General features: G+C 51.0%; 1 protein-coding gene across 8 annotated transcripts in view; it reads right to left on the reverse strand.

Annotated features, from left to right (window-relative positions):
- LOC123745316 (serine/threonine-protein kinase WNK1) overlaps positions 1 to 14,550 on the reverse strand; it is a 340,974-nt gene that overhangs the window by 244,903 nt on the left and 81,521 nt on the right. For 3 of the 8 annotated variants that reach the window (XM_069300717.1, XM_069300714.1, XM_069300709.1), the window contains exon 1: positions 5,018 to 5,369. The exons of the other annotated variants lie outside the window; for them this stretch is intronic. In XM_069300717.1, the coding sequence (XP_069156818.1) occupies positions 5,018 to 5,109 (92 nt within the window). In that variant the 5' untranslated portion in view covers positions 5,110 to 5,369. Of the gene's footprint in view, positions 1 to 5,017; positions 5,370 to 14,550 lie in introns of those variants that run through there. 8 annotated transcript variants of the gene reach the window in all.

The following is a 14,550-nucleotide window of genomic DNA, read 5'->3' on the forward strand; positions in this document are numbered from 1 at the left end:
TATATATATATAAAATTCTGTAATAAAGAAAAAGATCTGCATAGCTCTTTGCATTACGTTATTAAAATCATTAGCACCTGCGTAGCTCAGCATTATTAAAAATAATAATTATTTTCGAGGCTGGTCCACAAATAACAGGTTATTATCTACGCTGGTGGATGCCAGACGACTCTGCAGCAGCAGCGGGCGATAACTGTGCCGCCAGGATAAATGACTTTGGCCCCCGCTAGTCTGGCCCTGTGCCACACCACCGTGTTTCCAGCAGGCCAGATGGGCGGGGCCAGCTGCCAGGTTGGGGGCCAGGAACTCCTGGTGGTGGGGGGGGGGGAGGGGGGGGTCAAGGTCAGATAAGCAATTGGGGGGGGGGAGGGGGGGAAGGAGGGAGGAGGCCGCTACACTGCAGCGCTCTCTGCACCTCATGTGTGGCATACACTTGTTTATTACCGCCTACACTACCTTTCACCGCCCACTAACCACCATTAACACGCATAAATACTTTTTTGTTTTTCAACCGGGGGGGGGGGGGGGCGAGTTTGTTGGGCAGCGTTACTCGTCCTGTGAGTGGACACACCGCCATAGTGACTGTATTGGGCAGCGTCACTCGTCCTGTGAGTGGACCAACCCGTTCTCGCAAATTTAATAAGTCAATATTGACTTATTAAATATGTGCATAGGTGACATACTTAACATAATAGATACCCTTAAAAAGATTCATAGAAAACACCGACCTTACCTAACCTTGTTAGTATCTTAAGATAAGCATCTTATAGCTTCGTAATTACAATTATTACCTAACCTATAATAGGTATAGGTTAAGTAATAATTGTAATTACGAAGCAATAAGATGCTTATCTTAAGATACTAACAAGGTTAGGTAAGGTCGGTGTTTTCTATGAATCTTTTTAAGGGTATCTATTATGTTTAGTATATCACCTATGCACGTAGTTAATAAGTCAATATTGACTTTACGAATTTGCGAGAACGGGTTGGAGTGGACACACCGCCATGGCAGCTTTCACTCCCCCCCCCCCTCCCTATCCCAAGTAGGAGGGGTGTGATGTACTAAGCTCTTTCAAATGAACTTTGAGACAGATGAACTTATCAAACGGGAAGATTAACATTTACTGCTTGCTTGACACCTGCTTGATTGGGTTCTGGGAGTTCTTCTACTCCACTTGTGAGAGTTTGGTCCACCAGGCCGTTGCTTGGAGCGGCCCACATACCCACCACAGTCCGGTTGGTCTGTGGTCGGTTGGTCTGTAGTAGTGGAATATGACTCAATGACCTTGAGTTTTGCTTTTTCCAGCGCGCGCTCATCGAGTCGTGTATTTTACTAGCCCTTAAACTAACGTTATCTTGCGTGGATCAATCTTTTAAGAACAGTGTGTACTCACCTATTTGTGCTTGCGGGGGTTGAGCTCTGGCTCTTTGGTCCCGCCTCTCAACTGTCAATCAACTGGTGTACGTACAGGTTCCTGAGGGTGTATATTTGTTCCTGTGTGTATATTTGACCATGTTTCCCTAACTCAACTCAAACAGTGAGGGGGTATTACTCCTTCACTCATATTTGTAATGAGTGTCAGCGGGTGACAGTCTCTCAGGTAGTGGTCCTCGCAGCGACCCTCACACTCGCCACAGGTTCTGACAGCTCAACTATTGTTTCCATCCAGAATCTCCCGTGTGGATGTCTGTACCGAAGACCAATTGTCACCGTTACAGACTTGATTGTAACTTGTTTAATTTTATTGTTACAGACTCGTTAGAGTCTGAGCCGCCCACTCTACGACTCGGAATCAGTCGTCACCACCTTACTTAAGGCTGTTAACGCAGCCCGTTTTCTTAAGTTGTCGCGACGTACAGAAAATGATGTACTAAATTGCCTGAACCTAACCTATCCCAACCCAACCGATGGACCACGAATAGAAAATGTGGTTGTTTGTGAGCCGCTATGATTAGGGGTAGTAGATGATAATATGTGATGTACTACATAATATGGTATATTTTATTTTGTCCGCTGGGGATTTTCACGTCAAAATGAGATGTATTATTCGCGAGGACGGGTAGTTACATCTTGTTATAGTTTTATGACCTACTTTAAGGTTACCTTGAGAGGATTTCGGGGCTTAGCATCCCCGCGGTCCGGTCGTCGACCAGGCCTCGTTGTTGGACTGGTCAACCAGGCTGTTAGACGCGGCTGCTATGACGTGTTAGAATGTTGTTAAAGTTTATATTGGTTGTTACAACTTGTTCGAACGTTGTAGCAACGTCGTAGTTTCGGCGTGTGTGTGGGGGGGGGATACAGTTTACCATCGGACAAAGTTATAGTGCTATGAAAAGCAGCAGCCTACAAACACAAACATTTTCTAAGTGTTGGTTGGTTAGGCTGGCTTCACGACTAGGGTTCGTGCGCTTTAGTTCCATTGAGCAAATCCTCAAGGGCCGTGACGAGGATTCGAACCTGCGTCCGAGAGCATCCCAGACGCTGCCTTAATCGACTGAGCTACGGTCAAAAGGAGTTGAAATCAATTTGTGATTTCTGTGTGTAATTTTAGTACAATTTATTTTGTACGTTGTATCGAGAGAGCGGGCTCCATATGCCGAGATAATGTTAGCGGCGCGAGCCCCAGCAACACCTCGCTGGAGTGACAACATGACGGCCCCCCCCCCCCCCCGATGACGCGGGCTATATTTGGCGGGAGATCACAGCGGGCGTCCCAGGCTGGGGGCCCACTTGGAGAACATTGACGGGTGCACTTGTGCCTGTACCCGTCCAATGCCCGGTGGCACCTGTGCGTGTACCGGTCCACGCCAGGTGGCACCTGTGCGTGTACCCGTCCACGCCAGGTGGCACGTCTCCCACCCACCAGTAATGAACTACTCCCGCGCGTATTCACGGACACTCGCGTGTTTCTGCGAAATAGAAAGTGTTTTATGGTGCATGGGATATACTCCTCCACTCAGCACCCCCCCCCCCCACACCTCCACCACCACCACCACACCCACGGAGCCCCACCACCACCATCACCACCACCACACTCACACGCAGGCCCACGACCACCACCACACACACACGCAGCCCCCCCCCCCCCACCACCACACAGACTTGGCCAATACTGTTATCAAAGCAAGACCTACCACATGCCAGGAAACATTAACACTGTATATTGTCCCAAACAATATTTAGAGTGAGAGACGTTAGACACGTTCAATAAAGCATTCCTCACACAACCCGTCCATCACTGCGTGCCCCTCAGGCTGCGTGACGGACTCGCGTGCACACACTATCCCCGGCCACGGATGTCATGACAACTTCACCTGACCATTCACGCCCAGGCAACATCCGATATGCACGTCATCACACTCAAGCACTCTCACACACACATACACACGCAAGTACAGACGCGAGCGCACGCACAAGAGGGGACAGGTGGAAGCTGGGTTCTCAAATGAGCCCCAGAGACAAAAGAATTATTTTTTCCAGTGTTAGAGTAGTTAACAAATGCATTAGGCAGTGATGTGGTGGAGGCTGACTCCATACATAGTTTCAAATGGCAGAGCCCAGAGCCCAGTAGGCTCCCGAATCTGTACACCAGTTGACTGAGAGTAGAGAGACGGGATCAAAGAGTCAAAGTTCAACCCCCGCAAGCACAGTTAGGCGAAGTCTCAACTATCCTAGAGAAGGTAACGAGGCAGAGTGAGGAACGGAACGTCGGAACTGAGGAACGGAGGAACGGTGTTCGTAATCTGGGGGATCTGGCGTGCCGTGAGAGAAGCGAGGACCGAACACTTCCCCTACCAGACAGCACGAGAGCCTCCAAGAGTAACACCGTCAATGTAGCGTCCCTTTCTTGCCTGTCGTCGTCGCTATCAGTTCACTTTGGTCCCTAGGCGGGACCAAAGAGCCAGAGCTTAACCCCCGCAAGCACAATTAGATGAGTACTGGCTGGGGTTTGGTCTGGTTTTAGCGTGCGCTCTGAACATGAGCTCTCCTGACATTATTTCAAGGACTTAATGCGCTCATTTTCTGTTAAAGGTTTCCATTTATTTCCGTATCGGAGTAATTAGAGTCCCGCGCACTGAAGGGCCCCGGGCGTCTGTGATGTTCTGCCACGCTCGGCCATGTTTTACAAAAATATTAATATCCACCTCCCTATTTTATCAGTTATTCTAGATCTGGAGGGTCGCCAACACTGACCTTCCCCACCACACACCTGGAGGGCCACCAACACTGCCTCACACACCTGGAGGGCCACCAACACTGCCTCACACACCTGGAGGGTCACCAACACTGCCTCACACACACCTGGAGGGCCACCAACACTGCCTCACACACCTGGAGGGGTCACTATGATACAGAAGCCACAGGAGAAAACTTGGTGTAGTGTTGCATTATTTCCTATGTATTAAAGTTTGGTGTATACATGTGTGTACATACTGATCATGAGTGGAGGTGTATACATGTGTATACATACTGATCATGAGTGGAGGTGTATACATACTGATCATGAGTGGAGGTGTATACATACTGATCATGAGTGGAGGTGTATACATACTGATCATGAGTGGAGGTGTATACATGTGTGTACATACTGATCATGAGTGAAGGTGTATACATGTGTATACATACTGATCATGAGTGGAGGAGAGGGCTTCCACCAAGGAAGAACTACTCACCACCAACTCACACATCATAGCAGCAGCAGTCACGTGCGGCGGGCGTAGGGGGGGGGTAGATGGTGGGGGGGTGCGGGGGAGGGGGGAAGCGTCTGCAAGCACACTAGGAGCCAAGCACAGGAAACAAAGTCAACAAACAAATGCGATGCGCGTGGCTGCGGGAGTCGTGAAGCTGGGGGGGGGGGAAGGCCGTGGTGGAGAAAGGCTAGGGAGGGGGGTGGAGAAAGGCTAGGGAGGGGGGTGGGAGAAAGGCTAGGGAGGGGGGTGGGGAAAAGGCCGGGGAGGAGGGTGGTGGGGGCTGGAAGCAGGTGCGACAAGACAGGAGTTCAAAACTTGATCTTACTGTTTGACGGTGATGGTGGCAGCAGTTGCCCAGGCAGTCTTGGCGGGCGAGCCGGGGCGGGGCTTGAGCGGCTTCAACACCACCCTGGGCATGTCGCCGGGCTCATGTCGTCCTTGGGCTCCACTCCCCGCGCCCACGGGCACCACCGCCAGAGTGCCCTCACCTCCACATCTTCACCCCTCGGGGCTTCACCGGGTCACGGGGCTGGCTGGCTGTCGGGGGCGCATGCCCGACACTATACGCATTCACTGCACGACGGCGCCCAACAGAGGACCACCGCACCTTCACTTCAATTGGTTTAGTTTATTCCCGAAGATATTGTTCTGGAGGGATGGGCTAGGCTTGAGACCTGTGTTGGCGGGTGAGGGGGCGGCGAAGGGGGGGGGGGGGGCGCGTGAGGTGGTTTGAGGTGGTGTCAAGTGGCAACAGAGGGAAGGTGTATGGAGGTGTGGGAGGACCGTGCCACCCGCCACCACCCCCGCTAGACACCCCACCACGAGTGCCACCCCCACACAGTACGCCAGCCCCTTCACTGGTATCTAGTGTACCTGCTGCCACTAGTGCTCAACTGTTCACCTGGTGAGTGTACGTGGGGGGGGGGGGCGGGCACCCCGCACAGGCAGGTAACGTCACCCGCCTCACTAGTCACCTTGTGAAGTCTTCACAAGCACACAACATATATGATCATATCACTGTTAGTGTCAATGGAAACGCGTCCTCAAGTTATACTGGAGCCGCCGGGGGTCGACGCCCCTAAGTCAGCACCTCGCTACTCAACACCACCACTCAGCAACCTTTCCTGTACAAACACCATCACCACTCACAAAATTAGTCCTTATTTTCCTCAACAAATACACACTAAATTATAAATCAGTATAAATGAATATAATCAATTTACAGATGGCCACAAGGTAATATTTATGAGCGGGAGGTGGCTGGCGGAGCATCACCTGGCACCCTTAATGACAGGTGCACGTGGGTGGGGGAGGCTGGCCAGTGCCGGTGATCTTGATAACGTTATCTACACCGGTTTACCCCCTCCCCTCTCTATTATCTCTACTTCCTCCTCCTCCTCCCCTTTCTCTCCCCGTCTCAAATACCTGGTGAACCTACAGCAGCACAACTTGCAAATGTTCCTTTATGCTCTCCAATAAGAACTGACCTTTTTTTGATCAGGAAACTATGACCCGAAGAATATTTCGTGTACACTATTGTCGAGTGATCCTTCACAAGACCACATCAACACCCACAACCCGACACGCGCACCTCACCCATAAAGACGAGAGCAACAATATGAAATCATGAAGGGGAAGGGTGGGGGGGGGCGGGGCTCAATCATTACAAATATATCTCCAGTGGGGCCATGAACGTACAAGACCAGGACACACACAATATATTTCACAATGGGAGACAAAGTTGACCCCTAACCCCCCCCCCCACACACATACACACACCCCCTTTCTCTGCCTAGGACCTCCATAACTCTGCCTTAAGAAGACCTCCAGCAGGGTTTATCTGTGTAAGATAATGGTAAAAATCGCTATCTACCACTTAGAAGAGCGTATGTGTCCATATTAAAATTATCTGTAATTACGTTATCAATCCCCCATACCAGAGATTGACCTTAACACGCAACTGAATGATCTTGGGTTCGATTCCCTCATTGGATGAAACGTTAGGCCATGTTTCTTTAAATCTGGTGCCTCTGTTTACCATCAGTAAATGGGTACCCAGAGGTAAACCTGTGGTAAAGCAGGCTTGCCCAGTGATAGTTTGTTATCACGCTCGGCTCACTCCTAATCTAAGACAAGACCTAATCTCTCACACACGACCACTGCGTAGTAACCTTCCACCACTTGATGACAATCAAAATCTTTGAATGAGAATAGGAGACGAGGAGCAGAGTACAGAGGGAATTACGAAGAAAATCTGAATTTATTGAGACCTGCTTGATACAATTCAATAGATACCATGATAATGAAATGCAAGGAGGTACAGCAACTACATTCTCTCTACAAGGGTGAAAATATTAAACATTAGTCCGTGACACAATGCAGCGCCTATAAGCAAAAAAGGAGCAAGGAGCCATGACAGACACAGGAGGAACAAGACAGAATAGAGTTAACTATAAAAGGAGGAGCAGCAAAACCATTGAGAGACTTGCACAGCATCCAAAGTTAAGAGCCAGCCTTAACCTTAACTGCTGTATATCCACATACGGAGGGAGACATCTAGAAATGACCAGACTTAAAGAGAAAGAGAGGGGCAGATACATGGCATTAACAGGGGTAGTGTAAATTACTGGATTGTGCCTGTAATTGGACGAGGTTCTGGGAGTTCTACTCCCCCAGGCCCGGCCCGGGGCCAGGCTCGACTTGTGATAACTTGGTACAACCGGCTGTTGCTTAGAGCGGCCCGCAGGCCCACATATCCACAACAGTCCGGTTGGTCTGGCACTTCTTACAGAAAACTGTCCACTTTTTTCTTGAAGACTTCCAGTTTTGTTCCGAGAGTATTCCGTATACTCCCTGGGAGGTTGCTGAACCACCGTGGACCTTAGATGTTCATACAGTGTTCTCTGGTTGTGTCTATGGCACCTCTACTCTTCATTGACTCTATTCTCCATTTCCTTCCACATCCGTCACTCTAGTGTGTTGTTATTTTTGTGTGTAAATTTGTGACCTGGCCCTCCAATATTTTCCAAGTATATCATTTGATACCTTTCTCGTCTCATTTCTAAAGTACATTTTGAGAGCTTTGAGACGATCTCAATAATTTAGGGGCCTTATTGTGTCTATGCTTGCCGTATATCCTCTCTATTCCCTCTATTTCAACAATCTCTCCTGCTCTGGAGGGAGCAGCGAGAATCGAGCAGTACACAAAGCGAGACAACACAAGTGATTTGAATAGTACAACCATTGTGATGGGATCCCTGGATTTTAGGGTTCTTGTAATCCATCCTTAAAAAAAAAATTGGGCTGACGCTATATTTGCTCCCTAAACGTTAGGTCGTCAGACATAATTATTCCCAGATCCTTTACATATTGTTTTCCGACAATGAGCAGATTTGATTGTGTTTTGTACCCTGTATTATGTTTAAGGTCCTCATTTTGACCGTGCCTGAGTACTTGGAATTTATGACTGATAGACATCTTATTTTCTGCTGCACAATATTCTGTATCGTTTCTATAGAGCTATGTATAGAATATATAGAAAGTATACAATGCTCCATGTGTGCCTTAACATTACACTGGCACACACGCACCCTATGACCGTATCACTTACCCAAACAGTGCACAATAGCTACACAAAAGGACAGCTTGCCCTGAAATCGCGCCAGAGAGCAAGACAATGCTTCAGAAGAAGGAACTCAAGGGAGAGAGAAGACAGGCGCTTGTGCCAGGTCTACAGATAACCACCAGGCCTAAGGCTGCCACACGCAAGCACAAACCAATGTGCAAGCGAGGTAAACTAAGCCGAGTTACCTCTCAACATAACCGCCTAGGAGCAGGGAACTAATCTATGTAAATATAAATATACGAGGCTTACATATCTGCCAGTAGTTTCCACGAGCCCCACACACCAGTAGAGACGCCCATGAAAGGTGGAAAAGGAAAGGTGGTTTCGAGCACGGCCGTACTCGAACCAAGAAACGGACACAGACGACCAATCAAAAATAAACACGCATTAATAAGAAACACACACGGATGTACATCTAGATAAGGAGGAGCACACGCCCACACCCAAGGACGCACACGAGCACCACACCAAGCCACACCAAGGCTGTTCCCCCCCCCCCCAACACCCACCCACACCCAGACCACACCAAGGCTCTTGCCCCCCCCCCCCACTGACCCCACCAGGACCATACCAGGGCTTCGATCCCCCCCCCCCCTCCCACACACACACCCCGGACAATACCAGGGTTTAATACCAGCTTGATGGGGTTCTGGGAGTTCTATTCCCCAAGAGTTCTTCTACGACTTGTGAGAGTTAATCCACTAGGCTGTTGCTTGGAGCGGCCCCGCAGGCCCACATATCCACTACAGCCTGGTTGGTCAGGAACTTCTTGCCTGAACCTGTCCTGTCCTCTTGAATACATCCATCTTCGTTCCGGCAATATTTATAATGTAGCACCGCCACCACACAGCACCGCACCTCCACCACCACACAGCACACCCCACCATCACCACACCCCACCACCAACACACAGCACCACCACCACCACACATCACCCCACCACCACTACACAGCACCACCACACAGCACCACCACCACCACCACACAGCACACCCCACCACCACCACACAGCACCACCACCACCACCACACAGCACCACCACCACACATCACCCCACCACCACCACACATCACCCCACCACCACCACACAGCACCACCACTACACCCCACCACCACCACACAGCACCAGTAGCAACATGGCAACAGCAGCAGGCCCAGAGAGCATCATCAAGGAGCAACAGAACACACCCTCTTCTGTATTCCAGGAACTTAGTGGAACTTATCTCCTCCACTTTCAGTTAAACGCTCACTGATAACAACACGATACGATGCTGCTACTCCAAGCTACACCAAACAGTTTTAATCATTAACCATAGTGAATCACTCACTGATCAAACCATTGTGAATTACTAATCAAACCACAGTGACTACAGAGTGCAGGAAGGATTCATCGTGGTTACTAAAGTGAGAGCGGAAGCCATGATGCACACTCCTTTCATACAGCACTGGACGGACGGACGAGCAGGCTGATGGACGGACGGACGGGCAGGTTGACGGGCGGTCAGCTCTTCAAATCTATCTGTACTACTTGCAGAGCAGGTGAGAAAATATTTTAAAATTGTCAACATTTAATTCGTTTAAAATCGGAGTCGTACAGCAGCAACATGCCCCATCATCATGGGGGGGGGGGGTCATGCAGCAGCAACATGCCCCAGCATCATGGGGGGGGGGTCATGCAGCAGCAACATGCCCCATCAACATGGGGGGATCACACAGCAGCAACATGCCCCATCAACATGGGGGGATCACACAGCAGCAACATGCCCCATCAACATGGGGGGGGGGGTCATGCAGCAGCAACATGCCCCATCAACATGGGGGGGGGTCATGCAGCAGCAACATGACCCAGCATCATGGGGTCACGCAGCAGCAGCACAAGAATGCGGCAGTCGGGGGGTCGATGAGTTGCTCGTCAAGCAGAAGCCAAGCAGCGCCTTCTGGTCAATACATTCCTGCCTGCTATACTACACCAACTATTAACTCCCCTCCCATCCCCACTCTTGCCCTAATATACACACACACCAATATCAATCTTTTTACACAACAACCATGTGCACACTGAGTGTGTCATCCTCACCCACCTGCACTGACAACAAACATATAATAGGAGTACAAAGTGAACGTGTGACAGCATCACATCAGGGTGTGATCAAGCAGGTATCAAGCAGGTAAGCAGGTCCTCCTGACTGCTGTAGAGACCTTGTGAGTGGGCACAGTAACCCCCAGAAGTAATCTCTCACCAATGAACACACTAAGCTGTCGGTCTATTATCATCCAACCTTCCACAAACTCTGATCAAATCCGCGAAAACGCAGCGGATCCCTATTAATTGAAGCAAGTTTATTGAGGTATAAATTTACACAAAGGGATGAGGTGAGCTGCTGCTCTCACCCGGTCTCCCCATTACGGCTGAGCCGCCCAGAGGTACCAAGAGCCAGGGCGGGATTCGAGCTGTGACAACATCTGTCAGTCAGTGGACTCTTACTTGCCCCATACAAGTATTTTGTTGTGACAGTTCATCGTGACACTTTATCTCAGAGTACCTGTTTGTTCTGCTCTCTTCACATTAATTTATAGTTCTTAGCTGACGATTTTTTGTTTTTTTTTGGTGGCCGAAGGTTATGTTTTTTTAGAAGTATTTAGGAAGGTTCTTACAAGAAGTGCCGGACCAACAAGGCTGTAGTGGATATGTGGGCCCTGCGGGCCGCTTCAAGCAGCAGCCTGTTGGACCAAGTTATCACAAGTCAAGCCTGGCCTCAGGCCAGGGTTAGCGAGTAGTAGAACTCCCGGAACCTTCTCCGGGCCGGCTCCAGGCATATTGATTTTCTTAATTTAATGCCCATTTAGCAAAGCTATTTATCAATGTTGAAGGAACCCACATCAAGTTGTATTAAGTCTGTGTGTGTATGTATGTATTCACCTAGTTGTGCTTGCGGGGGTTAAGCTCTGCTCTTTCGGCCCGCCTCTCAACTGTCAATTAACTGTTTCTACTACTACTACTATTTTTTTTCCACACCACACACACACAACCCCAGGAAGCAGCCCGGGACAGCTGACTAACTCCCAGGTACCTATTTACTGCTAGGTAACAGGGGCATAGGGTGAAAGAAACTCTGTCCATCGTTTCTTACCGGCGCCCGGGATCGAACCCGGGATCACGTGTACAGCGTGCTGTCCGCTCGGCCACCGGCTCTCCCTATGTGTGTGTGTGTGTGTAGGGGGGGGGGTTTAAAGGTAAACCTCTTTGATTCTCATTTTAAGCTGTTTAGCGAGCGTCGAAGTGGTGAGTGGCGGGACGTCTGGGCGGCGAGGACAACTTGTCACATCCAACTGTGACACACACTCACCCGAGGCCCAGTGTCAAGGATAAGGTGGCATGTCGAGTCGAGCCTGGCCTCAGGCCGGGCTCGGGGAGTAGACTTCCTGAAACCCTCTCCGGGTATCTCCAGATAAGCAGCTGTCAACACCAGCTCCACACCGGGATGTTGGGTAGCAGCTGTCAACACCAGCTCCACACCGGCATGTTGGGTAGCAGCTGTCAACACCAGCTCCACACCGGCATGTTGGGTAGCAGCTGTCAACACCAGCTCCACACCGGCATGTTGGGTAGCAGCTGTCAACACCAGCTCCACACCGGCATGTTGGGTAGCAGCTGTCAACACCAGCTCCACACCGGCATGTTGGGTAGCAGCTGTCAACACCAGCTCCACACCGGCATGTTGGGTAGCAGCTGTCAACACCAGCTCCACACCGGCATGTTGGGTAGCAGCTGTCAACACCAGCTCCACACCGGCATGTTGGGTAGCAGCTGTCAACACCAGCTCCACACCGGCATGTTGGGTAGCAGCTGTCAACACCAGCTCCACACCGGCATGTTGGGTAGCAGCTGTCAACACCAGCTCCACACCGGCATGTTGGGTAGCAGCTGTCAACACCAGCTCCACACCGGCATGTTGGGTAGCAGCTGTCAACACCAGCTCCACACCGGCATGTTGGGTAGCAGCTGTCAACACCAGCTCCACACCGGCATGTTGGGTAGCAGCTGTCAACACCACCGCCACACCGGCATGTTGGGTAGCAGCTGTCAACACCAGCTCCACACCGGCATGTTGGGTAGCAGCTGTCAACACCAGCTCCACACCGGCATGTTGGGTAGCAGCTGTCAACACGAGCTCCACACCGGCATGTTGGGTAGCAGCTGTCAACACCACCTCCACACCGGCATGTTGGGTAGCAGCTGTCAACACCACCTCCACACCGGCATGTTGGGTAGCAGCTGTCAACACCACCTTCACACCGGCATGTTGGGTAGCAGCTGTCAACACCACCTCCACACCGGCATGTTGGGTAGCAGCTGTCAACACCACCTCCACACCGGCATGTTGGGTAGCAGCTGTCAACACCACCTCCACACCGGCATGTTGGGTAGCAGCTGTCAACACCACCTCCACACCGGCATGTTGGGTAGCAGCTGTCAACACCACCTCCACACCGGCATGTTGGGTAGCAGCTGTCAACACCACCTCCACACCGGCATGTTGGGTAGCAGCTGTCAACACCACCTCCACACCGGCATGTTGGGTAGCAGCTGTCAACACGAGCTCCACACCGGCATGTTGGGTAGCAGCTGTCAACACCACCTCCACACCGGCATGTTGGGTAGCAGCTGTCAACACCACCCCCACACCGGCATGTTGGGTAGCAGCTGTCAACACCACCTCCACACCGGCATGTTGGGTAGCAGCTGTCAACACGAGCTCCACACCGGCATGTTGGGTAGCAGCTGTCAACACCACCTCCACACCGGCATGTTGGGTAGCAGCTGTCAACACTACCCCCACACCGGCATGTTGGGTAGCAGCTGTCAACACCACCCCCACACCGGCATGTTGGGTAGCAGCTGTCAACACCAGCTCCACACCAGCATGTTGGGTAGCAGCTGTCAACACCAGCTCCACACCAGCATGTTGGGTAGCAGCTGTCAACACCACCCCCACACCGGCATGTTGGGTAGCAGCTGTCAACACCACCCCCACACCGGCATGTTGGGTAGCAGCTGTCAACACCACCCCCACACCGGCATGTTGGGTAGCAGCTGTCAACACCACCCCCACACCGGCATGTTGGGTAGCAGCTGTCAACACCACCCCCACACCGGCATGTTGGGTAGCAGCTGTCAACACCACCCCCACACCGGCATGTTGGGTAGCAGCTGTCAACACCACCCCCACACCGGCATGTTGGGTAGCAGCTGTCAACACCACCCCCACACCGGCATGTTGGGTAGCAGCTGTCAACACCACCCCCACACCGGCATGTTGGGTAGCAGCTGTCAACACCACCCCCACACCGGCATATTGGGTAGCAGCTGTCAGTATCATTCATCTAATCTGATAGAGCACATTGAAAGCACCGCCAAGGAGACAAATAACAAATTAGATAAATTCCTTTAAGAAATGATAAATCACTCAGGTTTCCATAACTCAAGTGATCAGATTATAACCCGAGTGATTCTTATAGCAAGCCTGATAGCTTCCAGCAGCTACAGGACTGCTGACCAGACCACACACTAGAAGGTGAAGGGACGACGACGTTTCGGTCCGTCCTGGACCATTCTCAAGTCGATTGTCAGCCACGTTATTGTGACTCATCGCCCGCAGCTACAGGAATCCTTCACACACGGAAAACATCTTGGAGAGAGCCGAGAGGGCCTGTGTAAAGACAAAAAGTTCATGTCCTTGGGTCAGAGTGCATGCTTCGCCTCCCACCAACCCACACAACACTCCTCGTCTTCTGACATGGTTTTCACCGAGTAAAAAAATCATTGCTGCTTTAACACTGGTAATGATATTTGTGGGCGGAAACCCTTAAACACACCTGGATGGGTGTGTGTGTTAAAAAAAGTTAAATATTCCCAGCATGTTGAACCTGGAGAGACGTGGGTGTGGGCGTACCACTGAGCGTGGCAGCACCACTACAACACATCTCCGGTAGGAAGGAGCTCCCATTATTGTATCGACAACCCCCCCCTCCCCTAGGCGGCACCACACCTCAAGCTCTCTTGGCTTGGTAAACACAACACAAACACTAACCTTCGCCTTCCTGCTTACCACCATACTGGCATTACTCCCCCCTCATCACCCACCTACCTGCCTGCCAGTCACACACAACCACGACGGAGACTTTCATAGTGGCTGCCTAAGCACTCCCCGGCTCTTCATAGCAGCGCTATA

This window comes from Procambarus clarkii, chromosome 44 (genome assembly GCF_040958095.1).
Source record: "Procambarus clarkii isolate CNS0578487 chromosome 44, FALCON_Pclarkii_2.0, whole genome shotgun sequence".
Classification (NCBI taxonomy): domain Eukaryota; kingdom Metazoa; phylum Arthropoda; class Malacostraca; order Decapoda; family Cambaridae; genus Procambarus; species Procambarus clarkii.